The 23,701-nt window shown below is 40.5% G+C and overlaps 1 protein-coding gene and 1 pseudogene across 1 annotated transcript; one reads left to right on the top strand and one right to left on the bottom strand.

Moving 5' to 3' along the window:
* Positions 1-1,417: 1,417 nt before the first annotated feature.
* Positions 1,418-14,098, bottom strand: LOC110304035 (nephrocan). Its single transcript, XM_021175290.2, has 3 exons — positions 13,897-14,098; positions 4,547-5,448; positions 1,418-2,033 (listed from the first exon to the last, which is right to left on the bottom strand). The coding sequence occupies exons 1-3, from the start codon at positions 14,083-14,085 to the stop codon at positions 1,586-1,588; spliced, it is 1,539 nt and encodes a 512-aa protein (XP_021030949.1). The 5' UTR covers positions 14,086-14,098; the 3' UTR covers positions 1,418-1,585.
* Positions 14,099-20,108: 6,010 nt separating this feature from the next.
* Positions 20,109-21,121, top strand: LOC110302657 (small ribosomal subunit protein eS19-like; annotated as a pseudogene).
* Positions 21,122-23,701: the final 2,580 nt, after the last annotated feature.

The raw sequence follows: 23,701 nt of genomic DNA, 5'->3' as shown, positions 1-23,701 counted from the left end.
ATTTGTTTTAGACAGAACTATACATCTAACACTTGTAGTAGCAAGAAAAAATGTGTATAAATTCTCTTATTTATGTATTTCTGTGTTGGGCAAGGAAGTGCCAGTGTGTTAGGGAGTCTCAGAAACCAAAAGACACATGGAGCTCTTCTCAAAGAATTTCAATTTTCATAAATATCTTGAAGACAGAAAATAATAAACATAAATTGAATAATGTATAAATCAGTGTGAAATTTTAATTTAAAACACACACCACTGAAGAAAGTTCTATCTTTGGTGGCTTCTTTGCTCAACTTAATCATCCCTACTATTTATTTTCTCTGCCATGAGGGTATTGGATGAAAAGCTTCCTTAACCATTGTACAAGAAATTTTCACTAATGAGAACAAAGACTAACATTTGAATGGGGCTTCAAATATATTCACATATATATTGCACTCGGAAAAGAACTGATAGAAAAGTACTATTCTGCGATCTCTGTGCTCCTATACGCAGACAAGCAACAGTTAACCAGAAGGAAGGCACACAGTGGAGACTGCGGTTAACTCAAACAAACTGAATGTTATAACTGAGAGCACTGCGCAGCGACATCTGTGATAACAGCGCTAATTTACACTTCCTCTCCCGCTTTTCTTTTGGTTTTGGGAAGAATATGATAAGGCAAACTAGGCCAAATGTCTTCCCTCCCCACCACCACCATGGGTAGAAATCTTGAAGGGAGGAACACAGACTTCAAAGGTACTAGAAGGCACTTTATTCTCCAGAGAGCAGCGTTCTGGAGGAGCCAAGGGCGTCTCCATTGCATACTTCTGTGTGTGGCCCTCCAGTCGTTCTCATTCCTGGCTCCCATCTTTGAACCAGAAATAGTTCCTGAACTCCCCATCCACCCCCACCCATGCTACTGTTGAAATGATGGAATGCCTAAGCTGTAACGACTAGTTAGAGGAAGTTAGATGGTAGGGGCTTAGTTAAAGCCATATCAAGTTAGTTGGCTCCCTTCTCTCTGTCTCCTTCCTGGTGGGCATGAGGTGAACAAGGCCTCCATTATATGCGGTCACCAAATAACTGCACAGATGCCTGGGGAAGCCATGAACCAGAAGCCTTCCCTGCCGATTGTTTAGGAAGGAAGCACACTGTTCTTTCTCATCGACTTTCCAGCTTTTCCTTTGATTCTGTGAGTTACCGTAAATTTTTCTAGCAAGTTGTTTCACACCTGGTCAGTCTGTTCTTTTTGGATATAGAAGTTTGTAATGTATGCCATTAAGAACAGCTTTGTACAAAAATGTCAACAATTATTTGGTTAAATGAAATACGCTTATTTGTGGGAAGTTGATTTAAATGATAATTTTATTTGACATTGTTATTTGCCTAAGTTTCAGACTAAAACACAACTTGTTTCAAACCAGGAAAGAAGCCTACTTTTGTTTCCTCACAGATTTTAACTAATCCTTAACCCTTATTTTTCTTTCTTTCAAAAATAGCAAGAACAACTTACAAAGAAGGTTTGCAATGTTTAAATGATAGCACACTTGTGCTTAAGACAGTGGACATTAAAAATCATTTTCTAAACTGGAAACAAAGCTCAACTCTAATCTATTTCATAATCGTCATCGTCGTCATCCATGTTGAATCTGATGCTGGAAGAGTCTTCGGGTTTGGGTTTCTTCTTGGTCTCTTTGCTTTTCTCAGTCTGCTGTAAGTGATGCTCACATTGCCTCAGGATCTTCTTGGAGGACATCCAGCTCTCCCCCTGTCGCTCTGCTGGGGCTGCGCACTGTCCCCCTTTCACGTCCGTGCCCTTGGCCTTCAGGACTTCCCTGGCTCGTAGGAGACTGCAAGTGCAGTTCCAGGGATTCCCATCCAGGTAGAGATGCCTGAGCCGAGGCAGCCCCTCCAGTGCCTTGAAGTCTAAGGCCGAGATCCGGTTGTTCCTGAGGTTGAGGACCTGCAGTTGTTTGAGGTCCCTGAGCTCCCTTTCAGCCATGTCCTGGATGGCATTGCCCTTGAGGTCCAGCCTGGCCAGGGTCTTAGGGAGCCTACAAAGTTAAAAAAAAAAAAAAAACAGCATGAAAGGGAAGGCTGCAACCGTGAGCCATCATTCAAAGCCTCGTATGCAGTGCTCAGCGGCTGCTTCTCTATAGAGCCCCTTCTCTTCTCAAGGTAGAAAACAAGCTGTATGTTTGATATATGAAATTACAAAATGATTTGGTTTTAAGCTTTAAAATGTTCCTTTTCAAGAGGTATACAAAAAAAATGTTGAGGAATCAGTAGTTGGTCCCATTTTAGAAACAATGTAGTCATATGAAACAAATGTAAATAATGTCATGACTCCAAACTAGGAGATAATATAAAAAAATGAATAAAAACTTATTTACAAGTGTTTGTAATATGTTGAATTATAAATGCAAAAAGCAATACAACACTACTGTCTAATATATGATATAAAGTATTATCAAAAAATTGAAAATTCTAATTCTATAAAAAAAAGCTTCCATGACTCAAAAATCTAGAAACTATTAAAAACTGATGAATCAATAAATTTAAACATTTTTGTATAGGGATAGAGAGAAGGCTCAGTGGTCCTGAATTTAATTCCCAGAACCTATATGATAGCTCACAACCATCTATAACTGTGGCCTCATGGGATCATATGACTACTCCTGATGTGTAGATAGAAGTAAATGCAGCAAAACATCCATATTCATAAAATAAATGTTAAAAATTTTGTATAGCAAAAGACATGTTCAAAGTCAAAAGACAGAAGAAGAAGGGCAGCTATGGCATGGCCAGCAATCTCCCTAACACAGGAGTCTCAAAGCTGAGACAAGGTGGTTATAAAACAAAATAGAAAATGGATGAGAAAGAGTAAGTAAAAGCTCACTTCTCAAATCACTGTCTATATTTGAAATGTCAGTTTCCCTTGTGTGTTGAGGGGGGGATCACTTTTTGATGTTTTGGACTGCATATACATGTCATGCTTTTCAATGAAAAGTTCCTTCCTAATTAGGAAAAAATCTGTACATGTTAGAGATAATTCTTCCTTTCCTGACTATCACTGTAACTAACAATGAATTAGGTAAAGTGGGAACCATGAGAATGTATGGAAGACAGAAGTAGCTGTATTAATTATAATAAACTTGATAAAGATAATGCACATGCCAAAAGCCTTCTGTTTTGTTTTATGTTAAGAGGAAGTGCTGGAAAGATTCCATGAGGTTTTAAACAAATATAATAAACAACATGGTATCTCTTAAAAGTTGAATAATGGGGAGCCAGAAAGATGGCTCAGCCAGTGAAGGTGACTACTTGAATTCAATCCCCAGGACTCAAATGATGGAAGGGAGAGATCTTACTCTGACAAGTTGTTCTCTGACCTCCAGGCAGGAGCCTTGGCATGTGCCCTAGACAAACATGGACACAGATGTAAATTTATGATGAGATAACGAGTAGTTAAGGAAATGATTGAGTGGTTAAGGGGATGATTGAGTAGTTAAGGGAACAGTGGAGTAGTTAAGGGAACAGTTGAGTAGTTAAGAGGGTGATTGAGTAGTTAAGGGGATGATTGAGTAGTTAAGGGGACAGTTGAGTAGTTCAGGGGATGCCTGAGTAGTTAAGGGGATGATTGAGTAGTTGAGGATACAGTTGAGTAGTTAAGGGGGCAGTTGAGTAGTTAAGGGGGCAGTTGAGTAGTTAAGGGGACAGGTGAGTAGTTAAGGGAACAGTTGAGTAGTTAAGGGGATGACTGAGTAGTTAAGGGGATGATTGAGTAGTTATGGGGACAGTTGAGTAGTTAAGGAGACAGTTGAGTAGTTAAGGGGGCAGGTGAGTAGTTAGGGAAACAGTCAAAGTGTATTGTGCACAAAGGGAAGAATATGCAAAAGGAAACTGTAGAGTGTGAGTGGTGAGGGGAGAGGAAGAGAAAGAGGAAAATAGAAGGGGGAAGGAAGAGTTAAAGAGTGGGGAAAGGGTAGGGAAGAGGCAGGCAGAAGGGGAGAGGACAAAAGATGAAAAAAGATCAGATGTAGCTGAAAACAGAGGTTAAGACCAAGGCTGCTGATGGACTCACCCACTCATACAGACATAGATGGATTGGCAGAGCCTGCCTAAGCCCATAGGTCATAGCTCTGAGACTATGAGGCTCCCTAATAAGTAATTACATTATATAGTCAATTTTTTTCTATATAAGTACAACTTTGATACCTTTTAAAACAAAAATATCTTGCCAAATATTCCTCATTGATGTTTCTTCATGCCCTTGCTAAGTGGCTACCCATGTCCAGTCAGTCGGTTTTGCATACTTAAAAATCAAAACACACTTCTTACAGTGTGTTCATATTGTGCTTGTCAGTGTCGATATTATTGTTTCATCAGCAAAACACATTCCCTATGGATTTGGTTTGCAGGCTGCGAATTCTAAACCACTGTTTGAAGCTTCTGTCTCTAACCCCTAGCTTTATTTTCTGATTGACAATTCCACATGAGCAGCAGATGTGTCCAAGAGCCTGGGAAATACATCTGGTATCTACAGTAAATGACAGTGCTCACTCACCTCAGAGGGATAGACAACAGCAGATTCTGCTCCAGGGCCAGGTTGGACAGCTGAGAACACCTCTGAAGGGCCCCAGCCTCGAACAAGCTGACAACATTGTTGTCTAGAAACAGATGTTTCAGGTCTCGGAGGTCCTGGAATTCTGGTGCTGTCACTCTCTGAATGAAGTTACTGCTACAATCAAGCTTCTGTAACCTCGATGGTAGCCTGGGAGGCAACATTTGAAGCTGGTTTTGGGAAACCTCCAGAGTTGTTAAATTGGTCAGCAGCTGTGCCCCATCAATGGAAGACAGGAAGTTCTCTGACAGGTAAAGATGGGACAGGTTCTCCAAGTGTCTCATATCTCGAAACCTGACCACTTTGAGCTGGTTTCTCTCCATCTTTAAAGATAGCAAGGATTTGGGTAGATTTATGGGAATTTTAGTCAGAAAATTACCACTGAAACTGAGGAACTGCAAATTCTGTAGGGAAGTGAAGACATTCCCTGGTATAAGGTGGAGTTGGTTGTTCTCCATGCTCATGTACTTGAGATGCGGAAGGCTCAGAGGTCCAACCACAGACTCTATGTTGTTACCATCCACCATCAAACTCCGCAAACTGGCAAGTGGGGAGAGCATGCTGGGAGACAGGGACGAGATCAAGTTGTTTTTAAGTTCAAGGACTTTCAAGTTCTTCAGTCCTTCAAACTCTGATCCACGTAGAGCACATATGGCATTATCATTTAATTTTAACACCTCAAGGTTGGCTGGGAGAGCACTGGGGACTTGTCTCAATTTATTTTTCCAAAGTTCTAGGGTCTTTAGTGTACTCAGAGTTTTGAAGGTGTCATTTTCAATAGACTCTGTTCCACTGGCCAGCAGAATAAAATCTTCCAGAGCCAACAGTCCAGTGAAGTTAGATAGCTACAAAATAGCAACAACAATAACAGAGATGAGATGATGACAAAGAGGATGGAGTGAATAAGAAAAGAGAGAAATAAATTACAATTCTATAAAACAAACAAACCCATACACATTATCATTACTATACTAATGATATTTCAGACTTCCCTTCAGATTCTTTATAAAGTTACCTTTTGGAATAATACTTTAAAAATCAAGTCTAGATAATTTTTAAGCTTCTCCGGTAATTCCATTCATGTTTATAATATATTTAGATCATCACCACCTCTATCTTCTCTCTCCCCAACTCTTTGAGGATTCCCCTTCACATCTGCCTCCCAATTTAGGACGTGAGAAACCTGACTCATGCAGCCTCCATCAGTGCAGGACATAACACTACTCTTACACACACTACTGGCAGATATATGATATTAGTCAACTCTTACCACATTTTGTTCTGTCCTAAGAAAATTCTTGTCTAGGTAGAAGGGCTTACAAATTGCACAATGCTCCATACCCTAGAGTGTTCTTCTGTTGCACTACAATAGCCAGACATTAAACAATCTACAAATGTCTCACCATACTGTGAAAAGTTTCTAACCCTAAAAACTAAGATTACAAAAGGAAAAACATGAAAAGTGAAAACTTGAATGTCACAGATTCTTCAGGCATAGGGATATTACTTGAGACAGTTTCAGTTATGCCAGAATTTGGAAAATAAGCCGATTTTCTATCCCCAATTTACATTGTACAAATGAGGAAAGATTCCCAAAGAGACAAATGCATACGTGTGTCCTCACAGTACACATTGGCACTGAGGTACGTATCGCTGCTGATATTTAGTACTTTCTCATTGATTCATCAGCTACATTAATTAATCCTAATCCTCACAGCATAATTTTCATTGCATTTCCTCCATATTTACAACTACCACACACTTCCTTAAGTATTCCCAAGAGCCTCCCAACAACACTTCAAATTTGGGATTGCTAATGTTGGTAACAATGTGAGACAACTGGGAAGTAGAAAGTGAAAGTTCACCAGGGTCTATGGCTTCAAAAGCCTGCCCTTCCTTGGCTACATCACTTTTTTTTTTTTTTTTCATGACTGGCCTGTATTTCAAAAAGAACTCAAGACCTGGACACATAACCATACCCTTTTTTTAAAAAAAAATGGATACTATATAGATGATCTTGTCCAGATCTCCCATTTCAGTAATGAATTTCAGTCTCCCCCTCCACCAAAAGGGAAGCAGTCCATTCCATTTGTATGTGACATTCTGAAATGGCCTATCCTATGTATTTACCTTTTATACAGAGTTGGAAATAGACACCGACCTTCACTTCTTGACTTGTTAAAGAAGTCAAGAATCCCCAAAAGAAGAACCTGATGTCACTAAAACTTTCACTTATCCAGAATGGCCACAAACCCTGATAACTCTGTAAGGCTTGTCTAAAAGATGGCATAGATCCAGATAAGTGATTCATTTGGGAAGGAGACAAAGCACATTGTCAGGTTTCAATTTGTTTTCACTTCTACATATGGAGTGCAGAGAGTGGCCTACATAACAGAGAGATTCTGCCTGGTCCTAGCTGAATCTAGTAGCAAGAATCTTAATATTTCTATTAAGCATGGGAAATACTTTCTTACTCTTTTTGCCAGAGTCAGCATGGATTGGTTTTGATGTCTATTAATTAAAATAGTCACAATTTTCTAAAAATTTACTGCTTAATTTTTTTTCTACAAAGTATGATTACTGACTGACTCTTCAGTGAGGAAAGCCAAGGCTTAAGAAATTGAAATTTCGGGCTGGTGAGATGGCTCAGTGGGTAAGAGCACCTGACTGCCCTTCCGAAGGTCCAGAGTTCAAATCCCAGCAACCACATGGTGGCTCACAACCACCCATAATGAGATCTGATGCCCTCTTCTGGGATGTCTGAAGACAGCTACAGTGTACTTACATATGATAGATAGATATCTAGATAGATAGATAGATAGATAGATAGATAGATAGATAGATAGATAAAAAGAAATTGAAATTTCTAGGTGATGGTGGTGTATGTCTTTAATCCCAGCACTAGGAAGGCAGATGCAGGTGGATCTCTGTGCATTTGAGGCCAGGCTGGTCAACAAAGTGAGTTCTAGGACAGCCAGAGCTACATAGAGAATCCCTGTCTCAAAATAAAATTGCCTGCCCCACCATATGTTGCCAGCAAGTAGGACAGTAACCAGCACATGTTTCTCACTCAAGTATATATTTCTATGAACCTTATGGCTGTGACATACATTTAAGGATGGAATGTAGAAATCCACTGATACCCACAGTAAAGAAGACGTTCACTGATTTTGAACACTGGGGATGGGTTTGCTGAGCTGACAGTGGGAAAACTGAATCTGCCAGACCGGATTTCCCCTGTCCATGACCTCAGCAAGGATGTGCTCACACAGGTGGAAAAAGATGCATTTGGCCTAGAGTTAACATAGGCATGGTGGGCAGCTCCTTCAGGTTTCTTAATAAAACAAAGCAAGTGCTTCTTGTTTCTGTCTGGGGCAGGCTGGGGTCCAAACATCAGGGACCCACACACAACTCTCGGACTCTTTATAGGTCCAAGAGATGACAATGACAAAACAGCCACCTCCAGAAAGAGATGACTTCTAACCTGTATGAAGCAACAGCAATTAGTTTCTAATGTAATTGTGATATTCCTCTCTGATTAGGAAAGGAACATTCAGTCTCTATAAACTCTCTTCAAGCTTTGGGGAAATATGGAAAGATAATAAAAATCCCACAGTCACATCTCTGACCCATAATTGTTCCTGTCTGAAAGAACTGCAGGGATGGAGATGGAGAGGAGCCTGAGGAAAAGAAGGTCCAGTGACAGGTCCAAAGTGGGATCCAGCTCACAGGGTGGTCCCAAGGCCTGACCCTATTACTGAGGCTATGGAGAGCTCACAAAAAGGGACCTATCATGACTGCTCTCCGAAAGACCCAACAAGCAGCTGAAAGAGATGCATATATTTGCACCCAACCAATGGGCAGAAGCTGCTGACCCCTGATTTTTAATTAAGAAGGCTGAAAGAAGCTGAGGAGAAGGGTGATCTTGTAGGACGACCAGATGTCTCAATTAATCTGGACCCCCAGGATCTCTTAAACACGGGACCACCAAACAGACAGCATATACCAGCTGATATGAAGCCCCAACACACATACAGTAGAGGACTTTCCAGGTCTGTGTTCATTCAGAAATGATGCACCTAACCCTCAAGAGACTGGAGGCCCCAGGGAGTTTAGAGGTCAGGTTGGGTTGGGGGTGGGAGAATCCATGTAGAGATGGGGTGGGGAAGAGGTGTGGGATGTGGAGAAGAAGGAGGGTGTATGGGGAATGGAATATGGAGTGTAAACAATAAATTAAAAATAAAATAAAATTTAAAAAGAATCAATATAACTTCTCTTACTTACACACAGACACACACGCACGTGCGCACGCAGGCACACACACATATGCACTAATGTATGTAAGAATAATTTAAATTTACTACCACAAGTGTATTCACATTTCACCCCTGCCATAGAAGAGAATCCATCATTTGGGCTCATAGACTTGTATTGACTGGCAATAGTGAGGTGAATTTAGCTCTGTTTTGCGGATGTGGACACAAAGAACTGAGAATCTTCACCCTGCTAACAGGAGTGAACCTGGTGCCCTGGCAGGGTCCACATGGTACTTTGGCATCACATGCTTTTCCTGGCTTTCATTCAGTACAATCAAGTACTTTAATGTAGCTTAAAAGTATCTATGAGTTACTGATTAGTGATAGAAAAAGATGAGGAATTAAAAGAGTACAAAGGGCTCCTTTCTCATACCACATGTAAAAATTAACTGGATACAGATTTTAGACCAAAATCTAAAAGCCACAACTTTAAACTACCAGAGAAACTTATAGGCATAAATACTCATGACCTTGATTTAGGTAATCCATCTTAGATATGAGGCTGGAGGCACAAATGAATCACAAACACACACACACACACACACACACACACACGAAAGAAACCAGACTCATTTAAAGCTAAACATTTCTGTGTGTTGAAAGGATGCTACCAAAATAATAATAATAATAATAATAATAATAATAATAATCCCACATACTGGGAGAAAACATTTACAAGTAATATCTCTAATATTATCTCTGTATTTGGCATATCTAAAGAATGCTTACAATGTGATAATTAGGATACAAATAGCCCTAATTAAAAATAAACAAAGCATCTGCATTTATGCCTTTCCAAAAACAATATACAAATGACCAGCAAGCAAATGGAAAAAGAAAAGACAACAAAAAAGTTCAATGTCATTAACCAATGGGGAAGCACAAATTAAAACTGCAGTGAGATACTGCCCAAAACCTATTAAGATAGCTACAAGAGCCGGGTGTTGGTGGCACACACCTTTAATCCCAGCACTTGGGAGGCAGAGGCAGGCGGGTTTCTGAGTTCGAGGCCAGCTTGGTCTACAAAGTGAGTTCCAGGACGGCCAGGGCTACACAGAGAAACCCTGTCTCAAAAAAAAAACAAAAAAAGATAGCTACAAGAGAGACAAGGGAGACAGGGAGACAGGGTGACAGGAAGGGAGAGAGGGCGGTGGGTGGGGAGGGAGGGAGGGAGGGAGGGAGGGAGGGAGGGGAGGAGGGAGGGAGGGAGGGAGGAGGGAGAGAGAGAGAGAGAGAGAGAGAGAGAGAGAGAGAGAGAGAGAGAGAGAGAGAGAGAGAGAGAGAGAGAGAATGTTGATGAGGATATAGAGAATTTGAAAGCATCAAATTTGCTACAGGAATACAAAATCGTGTATCCACTGTGGAAGATAGGACAACAGCTCCTCAAAATGCTGGTAGAGTCTCCATTTCAAGAAAAAAGTATTCCTATATAGATATCAAAGAAAAGGGGGACAATCTAGGACCATATAAAAACTTCTGTGCTCACAATAGACAAAATAATGAAACAATACAACTGTCCAATGACTACAGTGAATAACAACCCACCATATGTATACATATATTTTATATATGATATACATATATATCATGTATATATGATATATATATTTTACAATGTATGTATGTGTGTGTATGTATGTGTGTATATATATATATATACACACATACATATTAAAATCCAGATAGCCTTTTAAAGGAAGGAAATTCTGACATAGGCTACAGTAGGGATGAACCTTGAGGATGTTATGTTAATTGAAAGAAGCCAATCACAGAAGACTGTAAGTATAGGAAGGAAGGCTGAATTCAGTTTGAAGCATATGGTTTTGAGATCCTTCTTTGCACATAAGTGAAGAAACCTAATGGCAACTGACTAAATATGAAATATGAGGGGAGTGCTGTATTAAAAATTTGGGTAGGAGAGCAGTCATTACTGACATACATTGAGGTCACTTAAGAATGTTGTTTAAGACTTACTGAGAAACTCCGAAAGGGATGAAGGGAAGGAAGAACAGTGGAGAAAAATAAATGAATAAAGGATAAAATGGAGAGTCATGAGTGTTTGTGTGTGTGTGTGTGTGTGTGTGTGTGTGCAACCCTGTGTGGCTTCACTGAAAGCAAGGGAACACAAATTTCTGGAAACTGGAAGTGTGCAACCAGGATTTAGAATTTTAGTTATATGGAATGGGAAGGAGTCAGACATCAGTGAATTCAACAATACAGAAGAGGTGAAAGTTGATGCAGACAGAGTTTAGAAAAATCACAGGGGTCATAGGGAGAAGAGGGGCAGAAATATGGGAACTTTGCTATTGTAGCACACGTGTGTGGCTTAGAACAAAGAGCTATGGAGGAATGACTCCTGCTGATGTGGGGGTGGAGAACACCAAAGTGAAGCCTGGGGAGAGGTGAGAAGGATCCAGTGTTAGTACCACTGATTAGGAATGAAGACAAGAGTTTTGTTGTGATCTGTCAGCACAATGGAAGGCCAGCCATCTGTTGAGAATGAGGTAGTAGAATGACTAGCAAATGCAAAACTGCACTAGACTTGTAGACGACTGAATGAAGGCAGGGAACCTGAGCAGAAAGGAGAAAGGGATGAGCAAGATGCAGATGACGCTGGAGACCTCATCTTCAGGGCAGCTCCAAACCATCCAGTTGTGTGACCCTCTACAGCAGCACCCACTTGTATAGGTATAGGAGAAACAGAGGAGAATTAGCACTCTCCTTTAACACTGAGGCTTTTCTGGAAGGGTGTTTAGATGATCAAATGTGGGATAGAGATGGAAGGGGTAGAGAAAGAGGGGAAACAGGAAATCAACTAAGTATCTGGGAGAACAGGCTTTGTAAACTTAGGACTGCATGTCTTCACAAGTTAAAAAGAGAGGCAGCCAAATGGAGAAGTGGTCAAGGTTTTCTGAGTGGAGAAGGACACAGTGGTAACTGGAGGTACGAGACATGATTTTCATAGACCCAAGTGATATAACTAAGATGGCTGAGGTAAAGTGGAATTGAAGAGAGATGCGTTTTTGAGAACAAGAAGGCATGAGACTGGGACACTAGACTTGACATCCATGTAAAGACCAAAGACACCCAAGAAGATCCAGGACTTAGGATGGAGGAGAAGACAATGAGCTGGTAAGGAAGAGGCCAGGCACAGAGTGTTGAGGGGGGGAAGGGAAAAGAAGAAGGACCAAAAATACGACTCTCAGAGAAGTAAGAATTTTTACAGGCAAATCTGATTTTAAAATCCTTTTATCCTAAAGGCAGAAGCAGATGTTTTAGACTTTTATCCTGAATCTCAAACATGACATTCAATGACATAATCCTATACAGTTAAATTTTAAGAACAAGTCATAAATCCACTAAAGTGCTACTTATATATTAGTGTTTATAATTAGATCATATAAAATTTGTGTTACTGATAATCTGAAGATTTACTCAAAGATAGTTTTCTTTACATATGGGCACTAGTTCTGTTAAGTCTAAACTAAAAAAGTAGAATAGACCTTGTATTCACTATAGAATATGCATTGTGTCCACTGTATACAAGTGAAATATGGACCCTTGGAGGTTTTTGTTTCTTCAACAAAACAACCTCTTTCACCAATCTTTCTGACATGACCTGCCCTTTTAAGAGACAAATGACAGAGTTAAAGTCATGGAAATGGCAATACTACTGTTCAATAAGCCCCAAACAGGTGACAAATTGACTCATTCAATAACGGAATTTGACAAATCATCAATTCACAACAAAGTGGCAGGATAGGATTATTACCAGAGTCTGCAGGCAGCTTAGGTCCCAGCACAAATATTTAAGTGTCTCCCATTTACCCAGCTGTCTTGTTTAAATGCTAAGACCAAACAGGCAAGGTCAGATTTGTTTTCTGGTATTAGGTACCATTAGAGTAGAAGAGGAAAACAAACACAGGGCATGATTGTACTTGTTGAACCTCAATAGTAACACCATGCCATTTATGTTAAACGAAGACACTCCAGTGAAAAACTCTTAACCAAATGAAAGTGCATGGGCACCTCTATTTGGAGGGGAGATAGCTTAACATAAACCCACTCAGAGAGAGGCTAGCTCCCAAGTTTTCAGAGAGCTAGTTCCTTATCTTGGGGCTTGGACCTCTGAGCCAATAGCAGTGAAAACTGAAGGGAAAACAGAACTGCCACAGGCCTTTCTATCTAGAAGAGGACTTATCCATTGCAGCCTTCACACATCATCAAGGCTATTAAAAATGAGACACAGAGATTTGCTAGTAGCTTGTTTAAGATGGTTGTGTATCTAACCAGAGGGGACCTTTGCCTCCTGCTTCCTTCCAAAGCACCAGCAATCAAAAGTAAATTTCTTTTAACTTGTAAACATCAGAAGAATCTATAGTACTGTTTCGAGTGTCCTCTGGATATGGAAGCAAGATAACTGATGTTGTAGTTCAAGGCATATCTCAAGTTCTGAGATCTGCCAGTAACAGTTTGACAAATCTAAAACAACACATCTCCATCTAGGTTTCCACAAAGATCAGGTACCTGAATGGATGTGGATGTGTATGAATGAGTCACCTCTACCAGTTCACCTTATCCTCTTATGACACTGTTCTATTACCTATGGGGTAAAATAAAAGCTTTTTGTTTGGTATGACTTGTGTTCCAAGTAGGGCAATTGTGCTCCTTAAGAAAGAGCTTATACTCCTTGAGTACTTTGTCACAGCTTAGTTTCTCAATTGTTGAATAAAAATTGAATCAAAATCCTGGCTTTCAGGGCAAGGTGTATGTGGCTAGTTCTCAAAAAGACATATTCAGAGGCACAGAGCATCCCACTGATGCCCAGCAAGCAGGTAGTACAAAAGCTTAACTTGAGAATTAACACTTTTCAGTTAGAATGATTCAAGTTAAAACCCCCATACTTATCCCACATCCTTCTCCCCCCCAAAAAAAAAAAAAAACTGTAGCAACTCTGATAGAAAATGACATGATTACCTGAAGGTGCTGGATTCTGCTGTGGCTAATGTAGAGTCTCTTGGTGGTGGAAGGAATGCCTGATGGAAGTTCCAGGAGCCTGTAGCATTGTACAGACTGCATAGAATCACAGCTGCATCGTCCTGGACAGTTTGCACTGAGGCCATTGGTAAGAGAGAGCCCCAAAAGAAAAGCCCAAAGCAGGTGCATTGTCCAACACAGAGGTTTGCAAGTAGCAAGCAACTGCTCAGGTGACACCTTACTTTTTATACCACGGAGTCTGATAACACAATCTTTTGAATGTGTGCTTGTCCTTGTGAGAAGGCAGGGGGTTGGGGGTAACTCCATTTGTTCCATTTGTCTGGGTTAGCAATCATTACAAAGAGGAAGGGCGTAAACATTGATAAGCTGCCTTAATATCTCTAGGTGAACAAAACCCTGTGTTATTTATGGCTTGCAAGTCTAAACTGCAAACACTTCTATTATCTGTAGTTTCCTCAGTTTTGTTAAATGTGACACTAAGGAATTAGTGGAAAAAGACAAAGAGCTGATTTATAGTGGGCCATAAAACCTTTGCATTTTCTGTGACCCTATATTAAAACCATTTTTGCAGGACCTAAGCTAGCAGGTGTTTTCTTCTCACATTAATTATTAAGGGGAAATAGGCAGGTTCGATATTTGTTACCATTTCGGTGACATTTTATTGCTAGATGAAACAATGGGATGCAATGAGAAATGTTTAGAACCACAGATAAGGAGCCTAGTTTATCTCCCTCTTAATTCACCCAAACATAATGCTTTGGGAAAATATCTTTCTTATTCAAAAATATTAAGTCTATTAAAAACAAAACACTTAGTTGACTCTATTTGACTTCGCACAACAATGGCACAAAGGCTCTTTATTTTCTTCACAGAGATTTGCTGGTTGTGAAATCTTGTAAAGACGTAAGTGTAGAGGATCATTTTATCCAGGGTGGTTGTCTGTCTGGTTGTCTGTCGTAGCCTTGTGTCCTACACAGGGTATCGGAGCTGGGGCCTCTGGGAGTGTTTAACAGAGAACTGAGGTCTGTTATGCTGCCAAGCCTCTACGAGTGCTCCGGAGCAAGCCTTTGCTGTAGAAAAGCTCCTCCAGAGACCCCTGAACTCAGATGACATGATTGCCATTTGAGGCCAGTTTCGTTGACTTAATAACCACTGATTTGACTTTCAGGGTACCAGTATTATGTGTCTTTCTGATTTGTTTTTCTATTTGCTAGGTTGTATTCTACCTGAGTCGAAGAATGATAAAATATTTTTCATCAATATTATGCCTTTAAATATCTTATTGCTTTTGTCTAATAATAGTTACTTTTTAAGTTTTAAAAGCAAAAAGTGTATAACTGATTTTAATAATCTGGAAGAAAATAGAAAAGGGCAATCAAGGTGGCTCTTTGGGTAAAGGCAGCTGCCTGCAACCCTGATGATCTGAGTTCAATACCTGAGACCCATAGGCAAGAACTGATTTTCAAAAGCTATCCTCTGACCTGCAAGTGCCCTCCCTTCCCCCCTCTTTCCCTCCTCTCTCTCTCTCTCTCTCTCTCTCTCTCTCTCTCTCTCTCTCTCTCTCTCTCACACACACACACACACACACACACACACATAGAGCAAAATGTAATAAAATTTTAAGAACAAAAAAATAGCAAGAAGGCAGGGAAGTCAGCTTTAGTTATATCACAAAGTTAAACATTTTTCTAGCCCTTTTCTATGCTTAGGCTTTGAAAAGGCAAGAGAAATGCTCACTGCACATTTTATGTGCATCTGGACGTTGCTAAACAGATGAATTTAAGTTACTTTCATATTTTGTAGTATCTAATCTGGAGATCGAAGGCTTCTTTCAGTATTTATTGTGCTAGGAAGTCGCTATAGACCTGGTATGGTGGAGCACCGTAATCTCAACTCAGGAGATTGAGACAGGAGAATTTTGAGTTCTAGGCAAGTCTATTTTATATAGGAAGACCCTGTCAAAAAGAAAAAAGAAATAGCCACAGGAAGTCCACTGCTGCTCAGCTCCTTTCTACTAACATCTGGAGCTTCTGCATTCTGACCAAGGACTAGCCATACATGGCTCAGGTTTCTTGAGTGCCTAAGATCAAGAATAAGGCATGTGCTTCATTCCGAGCATGTCTGATGTTTTTACCAGGTTTCCTGAGGGGTGGAGGAAGGAAATGCTGATAAAGGAATGTGATGTATTTCTCAAGCACGGAAACACAATGATTTGCCCAACAGCTCTATTCAATATGCAGACCAAAATCTAGGTTTTAATCTTTTCGACACAGTCTCAGGGAACTAATCATCTCCAGATTTGAAATGGGCTTGGACTAGGTTTTGGTTCAGCTTCTTACATCAGATTCCTTCCTGACTTATTATTTTTACTCTCCTCCACAGAAAGTATTTTTATTTTAAGGCTAGGTTGTTCCAAGTCACCTAGTGGCCTGAGCAGTAGCCAGTCCCCAAGCCCAGTCAGTGCCTTAGCACTCCAGTTTTCCTGGACAGGCCCAGCAGCCACCTACATATTTTCAGATCTGTCTTACACCTCGGGATGAGTCACAGAAATTTCAGGAGCTGCCACAGACCCTACACCCTGGCCGTTCTCCTTAACCACTGCCTTTTCAGCAATCCCTTCCCTTTCCTTCTCACCTGCATTGGGTATGACTTCTCACGAGTGCTTACAGGAGATGATGCTGTGCATCACGGAACGTCTCAAGCCATCACTCACCGCAACACTGCAGCTGAGGGAGCTCTTTGGCTGCATGAAATGGCCATGTTCACATTGCAGAGAAGGATCTATGTACAAAAGATGCCTCTGTGAGGGGTTGCTGGTCCATCTTCGGACCTGTCACTACTAGAAGACATGTGACCTGGAAAGTTGCTTGAATAAGGTTAATAAAGGGCCTAGGAATGAAGCTACCAGCAGTAGGAATGGCTCTAGTGGCAGGCAGTATATTTCAATAAAGCTCACTGAAATTCATTCCTAGAGACGAGATGAGCCTGACATTGGCAGAATTCTCATTGGCAACAGTGGTTTGAGCTTCCAGCAGCTGTAGCTTCTCCCAGGTCCTATTCAGATACCTGATGTAGGTACCATCACTTTTCCTTTATAGATGTTGCTGCTCTGTGTAGAAATCAAGGTAGGTGCCACTTAAGTGGATTCCTGCTGCAAAGAGTTCCTCTTTCTTTGTTCGCAAGATTTCAAGGGCTTTGGGCACAGTGTGCAAGTTGTCCTTAAGTTATGACCAGAATCAAGAGCAATAGCATACAAGCCGTTCCTGGGACAGCCTGCAAAGTAAAACATTACTGGTTCTCATGAAACTATAGGGGAAGGGACAGTGTTATTGGCTTCTAGTGGGTAATAGGCAAAGATAATCCAGCTAAACACCCTATAGGGATAAATGTCACTCATGGGAAAAAAAAATTACAGTCCAGAATGTCAGTATTGCCATTGTTGAAAAAAAAAAAAAAAGGAAAAAAACTACAGGAAACACAAATGAATATTGACTTTTACTGATCTATTAAAAATCAAAGATCAAAAATAATTGGCCTCTACTCTAAAATTTTATTTTTGGAGCAATTCTCACCAAAGGGACCATGAAGAACTCTGTAGAAATTGCTTTTTAAGTGAGTGCTCCTGATGTGTTAAATGAGGACTTAACTCTTGTTTCTGACATTTTGATGTATTTTAATTAGTGTCACGGGATATCTGCATGAGAAGGAAGCTCAGAGATAATATTCTGAATAACCTCTTCACTACTATCCATAGAAAGTTTACGTCCAGAAAAGAAATTGACTTACTATATCAGGCCTGATCTGGCTCATAATCTGACCATAAACTTACAGAAAGATTTACAAAAATAAAAAACACATAGACTTCTTAGTATTAAAAAATACTTTAAGGATATTTTTAATGCATACACAGTTCTTTCAAAATAGTTTATTCTGAAACATGCTGAATGCAGGTGTTTAAGTAAAACAGAAAAAATACACCTCATTTTTCTTTTTGTTTTGTCTTGTTTTCTCTCATAAAATGAAGACAGCTGGGAATAGTGGTACCCACAGTTCCAGCATGTAAGAGGCTGAGGCAGAAGAATAGTGAACCTGGGCTACAAAGCAAGTCTCATAAGTAGTTCTATCCATGCATTCGTGTAGTCTAAAAATTGAAGTACAAAGGAAAGAAAATGTATTTAGAAATGTACCTCTTCGGGGACGGTCTTATAGAAGTAACCTATTAGAAACATAGCGAAGGAGGTTAATGAGCGGGAGTTTGTGTTTGGTCTGTGAAGACTGACAACCCGGGAAGTAAACAGTAAGTTGACAGTGAATAAAGAGAAAAAGTCAATGACCGGTAAATGCTGATAGCCATTGATAGATAATGGTCTTAGATAATGAGCAGTGGGGGACGGTAAATGAAGAGTGTGGGCTTAAAGCCTAACTGAAAGTTAGTCTTAACAGTATAAAGAAATGGGAACTGAAAACTTTTGTCATGCTTTAAGTCTGTATACACCGTACAAAATAGAGCATCTGAGACCCTTTAATTGTAGAACAGAAGAAAACAATGTTTAAACCTTAAATTATCCTGAGCTTAATAAACAAGACAGAATATTGCTAAATAAACATTTCTATGTTGAAAATATATTATTTAAATTTTAAAGACTAATGTGGATTAAGAAATATGTCTATGCCTTAGATGGTATAAAAATCTATTTAGATGTGCTCTGTTGCATGTATCAAAGGTGTTTGAAAAGCAACTGCTTTTAGAATTTCCTAGGTAAATAGTGAATTATCTTAACCCTCAAAGCCATCTACAGTTACAGCATTCCTCCTGCAGTCCATAGAATTTGAATTTTGTTTTGTTTTGTTTTTTTACAAAATTTGTGTGTGCATGTGTGTGTGTGAAAGCACACATGTTCATATAAAGAAAAGGCCAGAGGGTGACCGTAAGTGACTTTTATAATTCTACAATTTAGTTTTAGAAGCAAGGTCTCCCACTGACACTGGATCTCATTGATTCAACCGGATGGGCTGACCAGCAAGACCCCAGAAGCCTCCTGTCTGTCTCAAAGCACTGAGAGCATAGGTGCGCACCACCACATATGACTTCTTTTATGAGGGTGTTAAGGGTCCCCACTGAGGCCTTCATTCTTGGACACCAAGCATTTTATTTGCTGAGCCATCTCCCAAGCTAGCATCTGAGATTTCAGTCTAAGCAGGTTCCAGCTTAGGGCTTACCTGCTAAGGTGTTTCATATGGCGACCACAAAGCACTATAGCAGACACTTGCAGACCCCTAAGTGGCAATGGAATCCATAGCTGCACATGAGAAAAGAAAGGCAGGTGACTGAGCTAATCCTAAGTCACTCCACCAAAATTCTCACACTTTTAGAATAAGACAAGGAGTTTCCCCATTTATATTAAAAGAAACAGAGGAAGAATGTGGCTTAATAAGTCACCCCAAAACACTCAAATTTACTTCTTTTGTATGAATTTCTCAAATTTACAAATCATAACAATTTTAGTTAACAAATATCATGACTATAAAATAAGTACAATGTTCTGAGGCTTCCCCACATTGTTAAAAGAAAATGGCAATACTTTCCTGACATTTCTTAACCCATCATACAACTGCTTAAAACTACTCAGAGAACCTAATCTCTTTTCCTACTCCTGGCAGGGCTACAGGAAATCAATGGGAACACAGAATGCTTCGTATAAAGCTTGGAACAGAGTAGACTTTAAAACCCAATAGTCTCACTAGCCTGTGCAAGGCAGGCTTTTCATCGTTTCCAGTGTCGCTATGATTGGTGGTGCACTAGAGAAATCTACACCATTCACTGACTTCACAGATACCAACCAACTACCAAAGGACACACCAGAATCTTCCCACTTTCGCTGGTTTCCTCAGTCTTCACTCTGTCTTTAGTGGTAAAACTCAATATGAACAAAACAAGATTGTCAAGCTGAATGTCTGAAACTCAGCAGTTGAGAGGCAGAGACAGGATGATTGTTAGAAATTTTAGGCCACCCTGGTCTATAAACAAGATCCCGGCCAGCCAGAGATATACATAGCAAGACCCTGTCTCAAAACAACAATGACAAATTAAAGACAGACTAGTTTTAGTTACATTATTTTATTTTAAATCACACAAGCATGATTTATGAGTTGGAAATATGTCCCAACCCAACAGTCTTTTTAAAGCCATGTGAAAGTGTCACAATACAAAACATCCAAGTCGAAATGCCAGCAAAGACAAAGCAACAAATGCAGATAGAGCACATTGACAACAGATGGCAGCACCTGACCACTGAGCCTCTTTTTCCACTTGCCTGTTCTATGAGACTTCCACAACTGCAAAATCCCAATAAAGTAGGCAAAATGTTCCATTAGGACACCTCATGTGCATTTAAAGCCATCACTGAATACTAAGATAATGAGCCCATAGGATGTGGCAGTCCATAGGATGTAGTATAAAAATGGGAAGGGACCATGTGACATGAAACTAACCTGGTATGACATGGCATGACTTGAAGTTGTAAAGGCTGTGATAGAAATGAACTTGGGTTCTTTCATGCTGAAAATTAGGGTAATTACCAGCCATAAGAACAATGGTCACTCCTTTCCCCTGGCTGGCAGTGCGGAGGCTTCAGGATGCCTGGAGCTACTGTGAAAGACATTAACCAGCAGCAGTTCGTCAGAGCTCTGGCAGCCTTCCTCAAAAAGTCCAGGAAGCTGAAAGTCCCCGTATGGGTGGACACAGTCAAGCTGGCCAAACATAAGAGCTTGCCCCATATGATGAGAACTGGTTCTACACATGAGCTGCTTCCACAGCATGGCACCTGTACCTCCGCCAAGATCTACAGAGGAAGGCAGAGAAACAGTGTCAGGCCCAGCCACTTCAGCAGAGGCTCTAAGAGTGTGGCCCGCCCCAATATAGGGGAATGCCAGGGCCAAAAGAATGGGAATGGGTGGGTAGTGAAGTGGCGGGGTATGGGGGACTTTTGGGATAGCATTGGAAATGTAATTGAGGAAAATGTGTAATAAAAAATATTAAAAATTAAAAAAAAAAAAGAGTGTTGCCGGCTGGGACCTCCAAGCCCTGGAGGGGCTGAAAATGGTGGAAAAGGACCAAGATGGGGGCCGAAAGCTAACACCTCAGGAACAGAGAGATCTGGACAGGATTGCAGGACAGGTGGCAACTGCCAACAAGAAACATTAGAACAAAGGATGCTGGGTTAATAAATTGTCTCATTCATTAAAAAAATAAAAGAATGGTCACAAACACAAAATATATTTAAGAGTCTCTCACATAATTAGTAGTAAGTTTGGTATTTTAAAAGAAATATAATTTGCACTTGTGTGATTTATCTAAAAGGCGTTACAATGGGAAATGCATTTTTACACTATATATATATATATATATATATATATATATATATATATATATACATACATACATACATACATACCTGGGAAATACTGTCTCAAAAGGCTTTCACAAAAGGTCTGCCAATTTTTTATACTAGCAACATGAAATAGATTCCTTATTCTTCTGTATCCTATAGATAATGCCAAAGAGACCTACATTAAAATGTCTGCTGTGTGCCATTACTAAAATGTTTAATCTGTCTACAATGAACTTATAAAGGAGTAATTATACTTACTGCAGGATGTTTTGAGAATCAAAGAAATAACTCTATACATACAGCATTCTTAATTAAAAGGTATTGTTATTGTTCTAAGTATTTCCCCATTCTCACACAGTAATTTTTATTTATTTACTTCATGTTCCTCAGCGGGTAGGGGGAAGTATCACTAGAGAAAATGGCCTGGAGTTTCCTCAATGTTCTTGCAAATATTGTATACAAAAATATAACAGGCTGGCATGAGGGGTGGCAGGCAAGGAGACTGGAGAGATAGCTTAGTAGATAAGAGTATTTGCTGAAGAGGAATTTAGTCCCTAGAACTCACATAGTGGCTAACAGAATCTGTAATTCCAGTTCCAGAGGATCTGGTACTCTATTCTAGCCTTTGTGAGAGCCATGCATGCATATGGTACACAGACATACACATACATTTAGGGCAAACACACATACACACACACACACACATTTAGGCCAAACACCCATCGAGCCTCTTCTTCCACATTCATGTTCTGTTGTGACTTCCAGAATTGCAAAATCCCAAATCAAAGCGGGCAAAATGTTTTATTAGGAAACCTCATAAACATTTAAAGTCATCAGTGAATACCAAGAAAATGAGCACACAGGATGTGGCAACTGCTATGTAGTCACATCTACTGCTAAGTAGTAGATAGTGGGATGTGTGAGTGTGGGGGGGGGAGATATAGATATATAATTTATTTTATTATATATTTATATATAAAATACAACCAACCATTCGAAGAGGATGCTTTATACTATTGTGCACTAAGCCTATGAGACAGTCTCTGACTAAACTCAAGGGAAGAGTTGCATGGTTAGTTTTACTTGTCTAAGTTTGCTGAAGTCAGAATAGCTTTTGCTTGATGGTAACCAGTCTTGCATTGGAGTAACCAGAGTGCAAACTAAATCTGTTATTTCTTAATTCTTATTGGTACTGCTTTGATGAGAGGCACACAACGCCATGCAGATTTTGGTTGATGGTTTATTAGAAAGGTCAGTCCCAAGAACAATTTCCGAAAGATTCTGGACTAATTTTCCACATACTCCCGTAGGCGAGTCAGGAAGCACAGTTCCTACCTGCCTACTCTAATTAGTCTGGCTTCTCCTTTTCCTTCCGGACAGTCTACTGTTGGATTAGACAGGGGTGGAGTTGGGAGAAGTGGAAGAGATGAGAGGCAGGACCCAAAGAAAGCTCTTGATAAATGCTCTCAAATGCACGCAACACTGGAATTAAAAGTCGTGAGAGCCTCACTGGCTTACTAGTTCGCCTCGGATGAGGTCGTTTCATTAGATTTTATGTCCTCAGTGCCTCAACCGGGATATGTATTCAATGTTTATGAACATATGAAAATAACATGGGAACGAGCACAATACTAGTTTATAAGATGATTACAACATCCCAAGTGGTTGCTTTGGAAATATACGATCTGTGATGCAGTAAGATGAGTGCTATGTGCCAAGTATTAACACTTTCACTTTACCTTAATTGCCAAGTGAAGTAAACTTTGGAAACCTTGTTACCCAAGCAAGGTAACACCACTGAGGTGGGGCAGCTAGTATGTAATAATATGTTGGCCTGGAACCCCAGCTTGTCAATCACAGAAGGCGGAACCATTGATTCAACAAAACTTGCTCAGTAGCTTCCATAGGCAGCTTCTGGCTGGAATGCACCGTCAGGTTTAGCAACCTTAGCCAGTGTCCACACCCATCCCTTCCTAAGAGCTGGAAATCGGAAGAGAAAACGTGGCTATTGCGCATGCACACACGGCCCTCCCCGCTCCCACCCGAACCCCTTGACACCCCAGCAGCAACTTTGCTAGACGTCTGTGGACCGGTTCCAGGTCCACTGTGAAGTCAAACTGGCGGAAGCCAGTCCCCTCTGCGACGTGGAATCTTTCCCTTCCCTTCCTCCGGTCTTCCCCACTTGCAAGGGGCCACCTCACCCCTCTGCTTCTCAGGGTTTTGCCAGTCGTCAAAATGGTCGCAGACAGGCTTGTGGAGGCGGAGGCTTTTCATTGGCTAAGCTCTCCTACGGCCCCGCCCACTTTCTCCCTCTGGGCTGCGCCCGCTCTGGGCTCCGCTACGCACGCGCGGCGGGGGCGGGCCGGCTTGCGGGCGGGGCGGGTCTTCCGTGT

The sequence above is a fragment of the Mus caroli genome, unplaced genomic scaffold, assembly GCF_978045245.1.
Source record: "Mus caroli unplaced genomic scaffold, Mus_caroli_1 scaffold_9, whole genome shotgun sequence".
NCBI classification, from domain to species: domain Eukaryota; kingdom Metazoa; phylum Chordata; class Mammalia; order Rodentia; family Muridae; genus Mus; species Mus caroli.
The sequence above is the reverse complement of the archived record's forward strand: the minus strand, read 5'-3'. Positions and strand labels throughout refer to the sequence as shown.

Bases quoted from the DNA above. Each gene is read 5' to 3' on its own strand.
- LOC110304035 (XM_021175290.2), bottom strand. From the start codon at position 14,085: ATGCACCTGCTTTGGGCTTTTCTTTTGGGGCTCTCTCTTACCAATGGC. The intron at 5,449-13,896 runs GTAATCATGTCA...GCTATTTTGTAG, and splicing joins GCAGAATCCAGCACCTTCAG to CTATCTAACTTCACTGGACT. The intron at 2,034-4,546 runs GTGAGTGAGCAC...TTAACTTTGTAG, and splicing joins CTGTTGTCTATCCCTCTGAG to GCTCCCTAAGACCCTGGCCA.